This window comes from Saccostrea echinata, unplaced genomic scaffold (genome assembly GCF_033153115.1).
Source record: "Saccostrea echinata isolate AGI-Se365-2 ecotype Australia unplaced genomic scaffold, CSIRO_AGI_Sech_v1 ptg000014l, whole genome shotgun sequence".
Taxonomy (NCBI): Eukaryota; Metazoa; Mollusca; class Bivalvia; order Ostreida; family Ostreidae; genus Saccostrea; species Saccostrea echinata.
In genome coordinates this window covers 10,451,734-10,466,283 of record NW_026889763.1, presented here as the reverse complement: position 1 = coordinate 10,466,283, position 14,550 = coordinate 10,451,734, and the positions used below count along the sequence as shown (strand labels likewise).

The following is a 14,550-nucleotide window of genomic DNA, read 5'->3' as shown; positions in this document are numbered from 1 at the left end:
CAAATCTTTTTTTCAGTTTTTATGAATTGAAAACTTTATTTCACAAATTCATTCCAAAGGTTTTGTTGTCTCACGGGCTGGGGGGGGGGGGGGGGCGATCACGTGTTTAAAGATTAGAAACAGGAAACTAGTCATTTATTACCAATTTCAAATGAGATAACAAATAAAAAAATGTACTTTATCAATCTCATATGTTGAGTTTTACATAAGTTAAACATACGGTGAGATATAAGAGTCATTTATCCATTTCCATGAGTATTTGAAAATCTTGTAATGTTTACGTTTTCAGCCTGATTTCAATTGATAAAATCTTCTACCCCCTTATGAAAGGAGTTGTAAATAAGAGCAATTAACTCTTTGTCACTGGCTTTTAAAATTAGTACTTAATACTAATGAACTTTTCTTTGCATTCAAACAAGTTTTGAAGTCCAAATTTCCATTTACATTGATTTAAATGGATGGAAAATGTAGACGGGAATCGAGAGTTAGCGTGCGTAGTTCTTACAAAATTTGGCGGATTTAGGAATTTCTAAACTGTCAGGCGAGGAAGGAGTAAATCGGAAGAAGGAGTATTTCCTCTTAAAAACAAAACATTTAATTTCTTCATTTCGTTGCAGGCAAATAATTTGGTAGCTTTTTATGACGCGGGAAGAGGGGGAGAGGGGGGGGGGAGGAGGTCACATACGACAAAAGAACAAACTTGAGTAACATTTGTTGGTTTATGTATTTATACTAGAAATATTGCTGAAAATTACAATAACATAACTTTTGCCTAGTGTAAAATATCTAGCAATATCTTTCGGTGTTTCTTAGGAAAAGTACCTCTATTTGGGAATTTTTATATGTGTCTTATGTAAATCGGTTTAATTGCTAATGTTAGATCTATAAAAACATCCTTTGTGGTGGTGATGGGGGGGGGGGGTACCCACTAAATTAATTTCCAACATATACTATACAGTGGTTCTCCTTCCTTAAAGACGCCTTTGACTTATTTTATTCCTTGTCAAGGGAATTATGTTGCCCCCCCCCCCCCCCCGCACTATATTGCTTTTCCTTGCCTGAGATCAACTGTTTTTACATAGAGTAAAAGGCTTTTATGATTTTTTTTATTAGTATTTCTGATATAAATGCATATACCAACAAATATTACTCAAGATCCTATTAAAAGTTTGCCCCTTCCCCCCATTTTTTCTGACGTATATAAACCTTTAATACCCCCCCTCCCACCCCGTCAAAAAATCTATTGAATTATTTGCTTGCAAAGAAATATGGGAATTAAATGTTTTGTATTTAAGATGGAAAACTCTTTCCTCCTATATTATTTCTTCCTTTCCTTCACTGTTTAAAAATTCCTGAATCCACAAATTTTTGTAATTAATATTATTGTAATCTACCATAGAGTTTATTCTATTAAGCATGCGAATTAAAGATATTAAAGATAACAAAACAGGCAATATCATCTATGAGCAGTGGCAGTAAGCAGTTGGCTGTCGTATATGGAATTCCATAAAAAAACAAATGAACAAAAAAAAAAAACCAACAAACAAACAAAACAAAGTTAATGCAAAAAAAGGAGAAGATAAAACAGAAGAATAAAAAGACATGTACTTGTATTTTGCAAATTAAAGTAATTATGAACTTGTTAAATTCAAAAGGAGGAAGAAAAGGTTTAACACTTTTCATATTTAAATTCCATATATTCCTCGTCATCGTACATGTGAAAAATAAATCACAGAAAAAATATCAATATTCATATACACGTACTTATATTATTTATTGTATAATTAAGAAATTTTCTTGTACTGATATCTTTTTCCAGTTTTCAAATCGGGATCGAGATCCCTCCGATTCAGATATTCGTTTCAGATTCATTTTCAGATTCGGATTCGATTCATATTCAGAAACATCTCTATTTAGAACCATAATTGGATTTAAGAATCCTTCAAAGCTACTTAAAGGCCATGCTTTGTATATTGTACAATAAATACTGTCAAATAACAAACACAGAATCAATCAATTATCAAATATGATAACTTAATCACTACAAAAATATTAAATAAGGGTTTGAAAAGAAAAAAAAAATATGCATGATAAGTTTGATTGTATGTTGTTTTACGTCCCATTCGAAAATTTTTCACTCATATAGAGACGTCACAATATCGGTGAAGGGCTTCAAATTTTGACCTTTACTCGGCACTCAGGTCCATTGAGCAGTGAGGGATCCTTATCGTGCCAGCGCCTGCCGTGACACGGAGCCTCGGTTTTTAAGTTCTCATCCGAAGGACCCGAAACTTTCACTTCAAAGTGCCGAGAGCATTGCGAGTTGCTACCCTTTTTCTATCAACTTAGGTCAGTCGCGGCCTAGATTCGAACTCACGACCTTCCGATCTCGGAGAGAGCGCTCTACCGAATGAGCTACTGTGAATGATGCATGATAAGAAATACATCTATATAAGTTCATGCATGTACATGAATCATCATATCACAAAGGACAAGGTAGGTTATTGGTCGATTTTCGCCAAACCTTGAGATACATTGATGTTCACCTGACGCAAAAATTAAGAACTTTTGCTGTTTTTGAGGCCAATACCATGATTTAGCCACCTGAAGAGTACAAAATTCACCGAGTCCGAAATCACTATTATTTGTTTACATCTAATTACGTGTAACACATCGCAAATAATGCCTCAGTTGTGACGTTCGGTTTGCTAGACGACGTCAATGACGTACATGTATATCTCGCTTGCCTTATATAAAGGTCCTCTATTTATAAAAAAGATGTACGATTGTAAAAAAAAAAAAAAAAGGATTAGAACTATTTTAATAGCTTTTAAAATATGGAGAAATAAATAAGGCAAATTATTTTTTGTACTAAGTCGATAAAAATAGACTTCGAGAAGCACTCGGCACTTTGGAGTGAAAATTGCGGGTCTTTCGGATGACATTTTAAAAACCGAGACCCCCTGTCATGGTAGGCGTTGACATGATAAAGAACCCTCAATGCTCGATGGCCCTGAGTGCCGAGTAAAGGTCTAAATTTGAAGTCCTTCACCGGTATATGGTGACGTCTCTATAAGCGAATTTTTTTCGAACGGGACGTAAAACAACACAGAATCAATCAATCAATCTATTTGGCTTCTGGCCTTAGCATGAGCATTACTGAATCTCTCCTGAGCTGCAGTTTGTGGGTTAAGATAAGGGGTTAGCAGGAATGGACGGCAGACATAGCCACTGTCACCCATTAAAATCAATTTTCAAACTTCCCATTTCCTCCATCAACAACTACATGTAATTATAAATACTATAACAGAGTAGATCTATATAGTTCATTACATGTGAATTCAATAACTTTGATCCACTACTGCCTTCTGTCAAAAGGGAGATTAATCTTTGTATACAGTTACAATATTTGCATAAGAGTAATGTTTTATCACAGCTATGCATGTTCTTTTCACATTGATATGAGAAAAGTTTTAGGAGAAAACTGTTTATGTCCTTTTGTATTGCGTGCCGATTATTTCATTTTTTAAAACAATGTAAGGGGCAACAACAACGATCAAGGTGAAGGTCAAATAAAGAAAATGAAAAGTACCTTTATGGTCACACACGACCTGTACATTGATACTGTGGTATCCTTTTCTGTTCATGAATGCACTGTCATATCCTAATGTGTGTGCCATCAATGCATCCTATCATGTTAGGGAATTTTGAGATAGAGTAAAACCCTTCTTTGATCTCCAGCCTTTCTTCTGTTGATGGCCACCGTATAAACTGGTTTGCTATAGCTGCCAAAATATCAGACACCCTTTTCATTGTAACTGAGACTGTGCCTTTATCTACTCCTGCAAGAGATGTGAATGGTTTTATAGCGCATTTTGACAATTTCTGATTTAGACTGTAGGTGATGACGATGCACAAAATTATGCCTATGTAAATACGGCTGAATTATATTATTGATTATGTTTATACTGTATTATAACAGATCTAGAGAGTTTATTAAAATTTATAAATACCCACAGTATCTCCTATCACTTGCAGGAAATTTCCACTTGCATAGAATCGCAGTGCTACCAAGACTTGTTTTTCAATATTGTGTGGACACAGTTAGAGTTAGTGGGCCTTTCTAGGTCTTCTTGAATGAAATATATGGAGATAACGAACAGTATTCAAGCTCAAAAGTCCATTATACAATACAAAATAGGAGCAGAGCAAACACGGACCTCCAAACATCAGAGGTGGGATCAGGTGCCATGGAGGAGTGAGCATCCCCTGCCGACCGGTCACACCCGCCGTGTGCTCCTTGTCATGATCGGGAAATAACGGAAAAATCCGTCGACAATTCAGTGTGTATATAATGGTCTAACAATTAGTGTGAAAAACGTCAGTCAGCATTTGACTCAATGATAAATTGTATTTGCTGACAAGGTCATTGTATCGACCATAGAACTTACGAAATGATGACTTTAAACGAGACAGCTGATATTCTTGTTTCATCAACTTATTTGTCAATAATTTACCTCGTTTTAGAAATTGTACATACGTAGAGCATGCTCTTGCGTATCGAATCAACTGAGAGATATATACCCCGTATGCAGGTGATGAAGGTATATTGCTGCATAAGTAAGGGAAGTTGACGATTGAAAAGTTAAAGTCATCACGTTTATCATAAAGCTTGGTTGTTAGATTACCATTAACGTCTTTTTCAAGTAAAATATCCAAATATGAAACAGATGTGTCAGACTCTGTGGTATCTTTTATCTCAAGTTCACCAGGATATATCGTATCGACACAAGAATGAAAATAGCCATTGTTAATTGACAATACGTCGTCGATATATCTAAATGTCGAGTTGAACGCCACGGCAAGTGTTTTCTTCTTTTCACGTACAAGATTTTGGACAAATTCTGCTTCATATGAATACAAAAAAGGTCTGCTAATAACAGGGCGCAATTGGTACCCATAGAAATTCCAATAGATTGTTGGAAGACCTGGTCTCCAAAAACCACATAGATATTGTCAATCAGAAACTCAAGCATCTTTTTAATGTCAACTTCAGAGTACTTGTGTGTACAATCAGAATGTATTTTAACAAAATAATTTTGCAAATGACCAATGACAAGGTAAGTATATTTACGAGTTCCATTTTTATTGAAAAAGCAGCTGTCAATGATATCAAAAAGCCTGGACTTTAATTTATCGTGGGGAATGGTTGTGTATAAAGTTGAAAAGTCGTAAGTTTTTAAGCTGTTGATTTTGGTAAAATCTTGTGATTTCAAATTTTCCAAAAGTTCCTTGGAATTTTTAAGTATCCATATCTGATTTACACCACTTCTCGAATATATTGTTGCACAGTACTCTTGAAGTTTCTCCTTCACCACTGTTAATATCTTAGTGAGGAGTAAAGATAGAGGCTTGGTTGAACATTTACTGGAACCCGCTATGTATCTTTGTTTGTAAGGATTTTTATGAAGTTTCGGAATCCAATATAAATATGGTAATTCGAATTCATTTTGGTTGTTTGGAATATTAAAAATATTCAAAACTGACATATGATTTTGAAGAATTTCTTCCTTAGAAAGGGAACTATGAGTATAAGTGGTATTACCACTTGTAGAATCAAATCCAAGTTCCTCTAAAATACATTTAATATAATGAGCCTTACAAACAAAGACAATGTTGTTACCTGCTTTGTCAGCAGGGACCAGTACGTACTGATCATGTAATCTATCTAATTCTTTTTTCACTTCTGGATTATTGAATACAGAAGGATAGATGGTTTTCATATTGCCTCTCAATCTTTTGATGCGCGATTTTAACATACATCTGATACATTTAATCCATTCTGACAAAGTGTCAAGGTCTTCTTTTTCATGTCTGGCCCATCGCCTGGCGTAGTCCTCTACAGAATTCATAATATTTATGAAATTCTTACGCCAGTTGAAGGATCTGGGTTCCCTAAATTTAGGACCTTTTAAAATTAGTGATCTAAGATCCTCATTATTAACTATATTTACGTCACCAGTAATAACGTGTCCAGCAGGACTATAGTTATAGGGCGAAGAAGAACATGAACACGATGGAGGATTATGTTACTCCTCTTTGATGATGTGATATATGACGTCACTTCAAGGCCATTTTCGTGATATGATAATAATAGTCAGCATCTTCAATAGTTTAAACTTTGGCTTTCATAGAGAAACAAGTCAAAATAAGGGAATATTCAGGTTTGATGTAAGCTGTCTGCAAATTGCACGATTAACTCACCCTACTATAGTACAACTTTTTTCTACCAATACCAAGGTAAGATGGGGATGCCTATGATTATTTTAAATAGATTTATCCCCACTTTGAACTACATGCACTTTGATACATGTACTTCAATTTCTTCTAATTCAAAAATAATTCTAAGTCCTAAGAGGATGTTAATTTTTAAGTTTTGAAAACTTTGTATGTACCATATGTAGAATGCACGTAGCTCATATACTAGTACGTATTTGGAAAGAAAATATGCTGTTTATTTGTATATATTTGTAGAATTTTGTGTGTTCGTGCGTAAACTTACCTCTGTTACCGATTGCTTGTGATCAGGCTGTTTTCCTTCCTGACCGCACAGATCATAAGGAGACATGTTTAATTTCCCCAATTCATGATGGATGGATGCCCTTTCAGATGACAGTTGTCGCATGATGATTTGGTGATCGGATTTCCCGGGATACTGTTCGCCGACAGTGTTGTTGGTTTACGTTTTGGATCATTCGGTTCATCCTATTTTTGAACGAGTAATACGGAAAGGCTATCTCTGTCTTCACCTAATCGCACCACTTTTTTTGAAAGCACGCGGCGCGGCTGTAACTGGGTACGTCTTTCCGAACTAGGTATATTATATGCTGGTCTGGGTACATGGTTCATAAGTTTCCGGACCTTAATCGTTTCGGTGTTTTGAGTTGTGCGCAAAAGTCCTCCAAGCACTGTTATTTCATTTTAGCTTTCGCCAGGCGCTCGGCACTTTGAAGTGAAAGTTGCGGGTCCTTCGAATGAGACCTTAAAAACCGAGGCCCCGTGTCACGGCAGGCGTTGGCACGATAAAGATCTCTCATTGCTCGATGGCCCTGAGTACCGAGTAAAGGTCCAATTTTGAAGCCTTTCACCGGCACACGGTGACGTCTCTAAATGAGTGAAAATTTTTCGAATGGGACGTAAAACAACATACAATCAATCAATCAATCGTACAAAACGCAGACGCTCTAACCACTGCGCCACGCGGGCGACTGATATGTTTGATATTGCCCCAACTGTGATTTAAAGTTTCAAAAATCTGCATTAGTGAGGCTGAAAAAGGGGAATTTCTCAAAGAATCTATGTATTCTGATCAGGAAATATATCTTGTCCAAGCCTTTGTAAATTACCCTGATTACCGATCTCGTGACCCTTGGACTTGACCTTTGACCCACTTTTCAAAGTAGTTCATAGATCTGATATACTGCATATTTTTGAGATTTTATAGGGAAGTTGATACTATTTAGCATGTGCACAGTTACTCATAAAATATTATGAGAAAAATACCAGGGTAACAGATCATCTGACCTTGGCCTTTGACAAACTTTGCAAAAATACTTTGGACAATTAATTTAACTAAGGTGTTTTGAATTTTTAGAGGGAGGGTTTTGATTCTTAGCATTAATATCACGTTTATAAACTCATGGCACTGTACTTTGAAAATGTATCATATACAATTACCACACAAACTGAAATTTAAATACAAGGAAAATAAATCGGAATCGGTATACCAGAATGGATTGTTACAGACTGACAATTGCAGTAAAGACATTTGGATGATTGTTGGATTAAACACATAATGAAATGATAAATAATTATTTCTATTGATATCAATTTCATTATTCATATTAGCTTTATGGGTATTTATATTACGGATTCTATCAAAGACTTCCTTTTCATTTTTTTATGCAGACAAATGCATGAACTAAGTAACAAATAAAGAGCTGACCTCTATCAGTTTTATTTGCATTTTTAACGATGCTATAAAGAAGGTAACACTAGCGTTCCTTGGAATACTCTAGCTTAGATTGTTGCCTCTCAAATTATGAGAGAAAAAAATTTTTGAATCCCCACGTCATTCCAGAATTTCAGGTCAGGGAGAGATAAAACATTCGAGTCTGTCAACGGAAGGTTCCATTGGTCTAGCTTGTCAAATGTTGTTAAGGTATGGTGTCAATCATATGATCTTCATGCACGTAGAAAGTCAGGTCCAGGGTTTGGAAGGTCTCCAATTCAGTTTTCTCTCCTTCCGTCAACAAAACTGTTAGACAGAATTGCAATATATGTTTTAGGTGGTTAACTTACAAAGAATAATGTAAATGTGTATATCATTGTTGAAGGAGACAATTTTTTTTCAAAATGGAAAGAAGCATATACTGGAGCTGATCATACTGCCTTTACAGTTGCTGACAAACATGTTACTGAATTCATTTCACATTTTTGGTATTCCAAATCAAATCCATACTGATCAAGGGAGAGGATTCGAAAGTAAACTTTTTCTGAACTATGTAAACTTCTAAGCACAGAGAAAACAAGAACTATTCCATAAAGAGTACAATCCGATGGCCTTGTTAAGCGCTTTAAGAGGGAGAAGGACCTTGAGCTGAAAAAATACTTGTCATTCAATTTTTTTTATATTTGTATATTTCTAAATAAGTATGTCCCATATATCTTAAAGCAGTTATATCATTAGGTTTCTTACCTTATTTTAGAGATGTTGATTGACAATTACTATGCCCTACACTATATCAAACGAGGGAAGAGATATGGATGGATCTCTAATAAATACAGTCGCCCGCGTGGCGCAGTGGTTAGAGCATCTGCTCTAAAGTCGCGGAGTAAGGAGTTGATCCTTACGTCGCGGGTTCGAATCCCACTGTGGGATGTGGAGACCGGTCCTTCGGATGAGACCGTATAAACCGAGGTCCCGTGTCGCAGTAGGTGCTGGCACTTAAAAGATCCCTCACTGCTCAATGGCCGTAAGTGCCGAGTATAGGACAAAATTTGCAGCTCTCCACCGGCAAGTGGTGGCGTCTCCATATGAGTGAAAAATTCTCGAGAGGGACGTTAAACAACAAACAATATCTGGTAACATAAAAGAGTTATAATATTTTAAAAACAGCTGGGCCCTATTCCGACACATACATGTATTACATTAGCATAATTATTTATTTCATAAAAAATCTAATATTTGTTGTACAACTGTTTTTCAGATAAACTTTTATGGAGAACTGTGAGTTAGAGATTTTTTGAGTCAAGAAGAAATGTAAGAACTGGAGAGGGATATTAGGCCTGTGTGGCCGGAAAGCGGGATACAATGCCCTGCAGACCACTGCCATACTTGTTTGACAAATTACAGGGTGAGCAAAACACATTGGCGGGAGGGAGATTCATGAAGACCGGATTGAACTTTACATTGTGATGTATAACGTTGTAGATATGCCAGTCACCGTAAAAACCAAGTTCGCATACATGGTCACCTATGCCATCAGGCGGATGTTATCCATGATGGGCCTGGTAGTAAGAAATTTAAAGATTCGGAACCCACGGCTGGGGACCATGCCCTTGCCTCCCATCTCCGAAGCGAGAAACTAATTTCAAATGGAAGCCACAAGGAAGAGGAGAGCCTTTGTGCAGACCCCGCTGACAGAATTTAAGTGTAGACAAAAAAAGTGGTAAATTTAAAGGTTCAGGAGATCAGTGGACGGAGACAGAGCCATTTTTATAACCAGGCCAGTGACAGGAAATAAAACAGAGACTGGAGGTAAAGATCACAAAGTATCAAACTGACTGTTTAGCCAAAGTTGGGCATGCGAGTAACTGATTGTTTTCTTTTATTATCTTATTTGTATGAAATTGATATAAATTTACATGTATTTATGTAACTATTTTGATATTTTTTAGTTTTTATGATTTCAGTTTCTGCTAAAATTTATTTATCTTATTTGTATGAAATTGACATAAATTTACATGTATTTATGTAACTATTTTGATATTTTTTAGTTTTTATGATTTCAGTTTCTGCTAAAATTTATATCATTAATATCAAAATAAATGATAGTATCGTTTATGTAAAGGAGGGGGGAATGTATCAGCAATGTACTTTGCCATAAGCGTTTGTGCCTTGTACTTTACATGTAAATGCTATCTCATTAATTTGCTGCAAGGTCTCTCTTTCGATTTGTAAAGGTGTATTATGTAGTTAACTAGGATTAATCGAAATATCGGTTAACCGCGATTCAGTATCTTTCGGTTCGATTCGGTACGTTTTTTCCGGATTTCGAATTGATTCAGGTTTGATTTTTTCATATCTAGATATGCTTTTGTTAGGCGCATTCTGATTGGTTAATCTAAAAGAATGATGACAATATGGACCCGGTCCACAATAAAAGGGTGAAGGTCAACCACTTTAAATATAGTGCATGTAAGAAATTGACATGTCTCACTTTCATTGACTACAGGAAGGACAAGTGGCAAATAAATGAAATTTAATGAACATAGAATGGTTGTTTATTGATTTAAGTTTACAATGATATGCAATAACATGGTTTTAAAGCATAAACTATGCACTTAGATGAGTATTGAATAGGGTTCGCCGATGACCATTATCGGTTCTAAATTTTACGTCGCTATAGAGCATCCGTAAAACGCTTTCTTTTAAAAAGACGCTTTAAAAGAAAAGAAATGGAAAACGAAACTGATCATGCTTATCTGAAACTTACCGTTCCCCAACTGAAGGAGGAATTAAGAAAAAGAGAAGCAACAACAAGAGGGAGGAAGGCTGACTTAATTGAAAGGTACGTATTTCTTTGCCGTAGCAGGATTATTTTTCATAGTAGTTTGAAAACATTTTGCTGGGCAGACGACGCTACCTACATGTAGATGCTCTACACACCGACGCTGTCAAATTCTTAGTTTCTTTCCTTGTACTTAAATACAATATGTTCAGATATGATGTGATATCTTGAGCTGCTATTTAGTAACACTTGGAGTCCCTTGTGGCAATGTATACATTATTTTCGGCAGAGATGTTTATGTACCGAGTAACCCCATAGGCCGGCGACTGGCCTACAATTCAATTCAATTCAATTAGTTTATTTACCAATTAAGGGCCTTCATGGGGCAAAAAGAAAGTGCATTGTAAATGAACATTTATATATAGTCATATACATGTAATACAATATACATACACACAAGAGAGAAAGAGTTGCATGATTGAAAGGAGAAAGACATAAAAAGAAGGAATAATTTATATGTGTACGTCTTGGCATCCTCTTTTTGTTTTACTTTTTAATATGAAGTAATTATAAATATTATCGTGTATAATTTATGATTATGATGAAAAATGATATATATATTTAAAATATTTTTGTTAGATTATTCTACATTGTTATCAATATTATTATAGGCTAAGGGCATACGACCGAAACAAAGATTTTAAGAATGAACCAATTCTTATTCCTGAGCCGTTAGAGGTGAACTGGCCTATGAGGGGATTCCAACAGCTTCAGGATGCTCATAGAGAAGATATTCCAGAAATGTGCATTGAACAGATAGACATGTATTTTGTACATAGATTAGCAGGTTTGTTTTTACAATTGCTTTAATAATAAATAATTATATAACTTACACTTTTAACTTAGTGTTCATTATTGTTCTGACTATTATGTGTTGGTATGCATTTTTTTCCCTCGTAATTATCATGAACTTGAACGATATTATAGGTGACAAACAAAGCACGGGGGATGTGAAGGCCATAGAAAAAGGAAGACTGCTCCTTGACAGTGAAAGGGTTCTGGCTGCTTCATATCTGAAACGAGGCAAAGCATTATTTTTCACGGGGATTGTTGGGGCAGCCATGAAAACAAGAGTAAGTTTATTGAAAAATGATACATGAACTAATGTATAGGAATACAATTTTATATTTTAATATCAAATATTGTACAGTATAAACTGTTGTTTACTTTTAATTTGATTTTTATTGTCAAATTGCAGGTAACATATAACTTTAAGATGAAGTTTGACAGATGTTCCGGAGACATCATGAACAGTCATTGTGAATGTCCTGCAGGACGAGGGCCACAAGGTACATGCAAACATCTTGCTGCAGTTGCACTGATGTTATTTTTTTTAGTCAAGGAAAAGGCCTTTGGATCAAAAGATCCTGCACGGAAAACCTACAGACATTTCACAAACCTAAACATGCATACTCAGGTAAAAACTAAAGTTTTCTTCTAAAAAGCAAGTAAAACCCTTTCATTATTTTACCAATGTACCTCACCTTGAAAGTCAATTTGATGGTGTAAATTCATATGTACCTCAGTATTAAGTCAGTTCAGCACTGACAAAGTGTTCAGTATGAAAGAAACATTTAATGAGCAATTACAAGTGCAGTGCTACAAAAGGTTGAGTAATCAATAAGTGGCAAGGAAATAAAAGTACAATACATGTACTACATTTTATGCAACTGTAATGAAAATCATTAAATTTTGTTATGATAATTACACTTTATTGTTTTCTAAACATATACGATTTTAAAATTCAGGATCACCTGTGAAAGCTGAAAATCTTACAAGGAAGCGTAAATTGAATGACGATTTCTTTGATGATCCTCGTCCTGAACATTTAAGAAATATAGCTGGTTACCCTGAAAGAGTTAGAAATATGGTTATAAACTATTGTTCTGAGACATCAGAGAATCTCGCATTTAGATATCTCATCAAGGGAGCAGATATCCAGGTAAATCATTCACATGGTTAGACATGCATATTTTGAAGCATTGCAGTTTAACTTAAAACTGTTCATGCATTTTCACTAGCTTCTCCCTTTTAGAAGTGCTTTTTGTTTTAATAGACAGCCGTGCTTGACCATGACTACTTTGAAAGACCTTTCACAGAATATTGGGTACAGCAAGCTGTTGAGGTAGTTTTTCCTTCAATCCTTTTATAAAAATTGTACCTTAAAAGATTTTCTCATAAATCTAACAAATATTAAATAATTATACTTAAATAAAGTTAAGATGTTCACATGTACAAATTAAATGTATGCAGTATTAAATTCAAAGAGCACATTGGACATACATTTGTGTTTTCCTTTGTAAATTTGTTTTGCAAACCCAGTGCAAGATACATGGGATTCTAGGTTAAAAATAAAATGTAATTACTTATTTATTCTATTAGTTTACTACAGATAAAGTAGTTGCAATTGAGGAGAAGACCCGTGGACAAGCTAGCTCCAAAGACTGGTTCAAGGAAAGGTCATGGCGAATCACTGCGTCTCGTTTTGGGGATATCTGTTTAGCTACAGACAGGAGGAATAAGCAGAAACTCTGTGAATCCATTCACCAGCCTTCTGCTGCTCTGTTTCGAAGTGAAGCTCTTGTTCATGGTCGTACCTATGAGGCACGTGCTATTAGGTGTGTAATGGTTTGGGATTTGGAAATTTTATCCATTTGAAAGCTTAATACTGACAAACATATACAACAAAAACTTAAGATGGGGGAATAGATTGGAAATTAATTAGAATTGAAGAGGTTGACCATTTATGATAATGTGGGGCTTACCAGTACTACTATTATTAGCACTGCTCTAGTTTAGGGTATCACTTTCATAGCTCATTTGGTAGAGTGCTGGTTTTGTCATTGAATCAAGCAGTGTCAGCTCAGTACTAGCTTCTGTTGATTATAAATTATTTTTATACTTTCTCTTTTGTCATTACAGGAACTTCGAGAAAGAAACCGGAAAAAAGGTTACAAGATGCGGCTTCTTCGTCGATAAGGAACAATCATACTTAGGTGCATCACCTGATGGCCTTGTTGGGAGTGATGCACTTATTGAAGTAAAATGCCCCTTTGCAGGACGCAATGAGAAAATCCAACCTGGAAAGCACTTTCCATTTTTGACAATAGACTCTTTGACAGGACAATATAAGTTAAAACCAAATTCTAAATATTATTTTCAAATACAAGGGCAAATGTATATTGCAAAGAGGAAATTTTGTTACTTTGTTGTATACATTTTGAAAGATTTGTTCATTCAGAATATAGATTTCGATCTTCAATATTGTGAGAATTCTCTTCTTCCAAAACTAGAATTGTTTTATGATAAATATTTCAAACCATACTTGTCATCCATATTGTGAGTTAAATTTACATGTTAAGTATAGTCACTTCCCTCCAAAATTTTACATGCACAGAGTTTACTTACTGGTCATGTACTTTTGAACATTAATCATAGGTTATTTGAGCTGTAAGTCAGATTAAAAAAATTAAATGATTAACATAAAGTATTTGCATTGTATAGATATAGAAAGTATTAAACCATTTTCTTTGATTTACTTTTTACTTGTTTTTTGCCACTGCAGTGGATGAAAAAAGATTAACATTGAAATCAGTTTCAAATTTTGTATTCAAGCACTTTTGTCTACAATACAATTTCTGAAATTTGCAATTGCAAAACACACGTACACAATTCTGGATGCCAAAGGAACCTTTGA

General features: G+C 35.1%; 1 protein-coding gene across 1 annotated transcript; it reads left to right on the top strand.

Annotated features, from left to right (window-relative positions):
* The first annotated feature begins 10,740 nt into the window (after nucleotides 1-10,740).
* Nucleotides 10,741-14,246, top strand: LOC133186471 (uncharacterized). Its single transcript, XM_061321711.1, has 8 exons — nucleotides 10,741-10,853; nucleotides 11,465-11,640; nucleotides 11,781-11,926; nucleotides 12,052-12,270; nucleotides 12,602-12,795; nucleotides 12,910-12,978; nucleotides 13,236-13,471; nucleotides 13,776-14,246. The coding sequence occupies exons 1-5, from the start codon at nucleotides 10,741-10,743 to the stop codon at nucleotides 12,611-12,613; spliced, it is 666 nt and encodes a 221-aa protein (XP_061177695.1). The 3' UTR covers nucleotides 12,614-12,795; nucleotides 12,910-12,978; nucleotides 13,236-13,471; nucleotides 13,776-14,246.
* The last annotated feature ends 304 nt before the right edge of the window (nucleotides 14,247-14,550 follow it).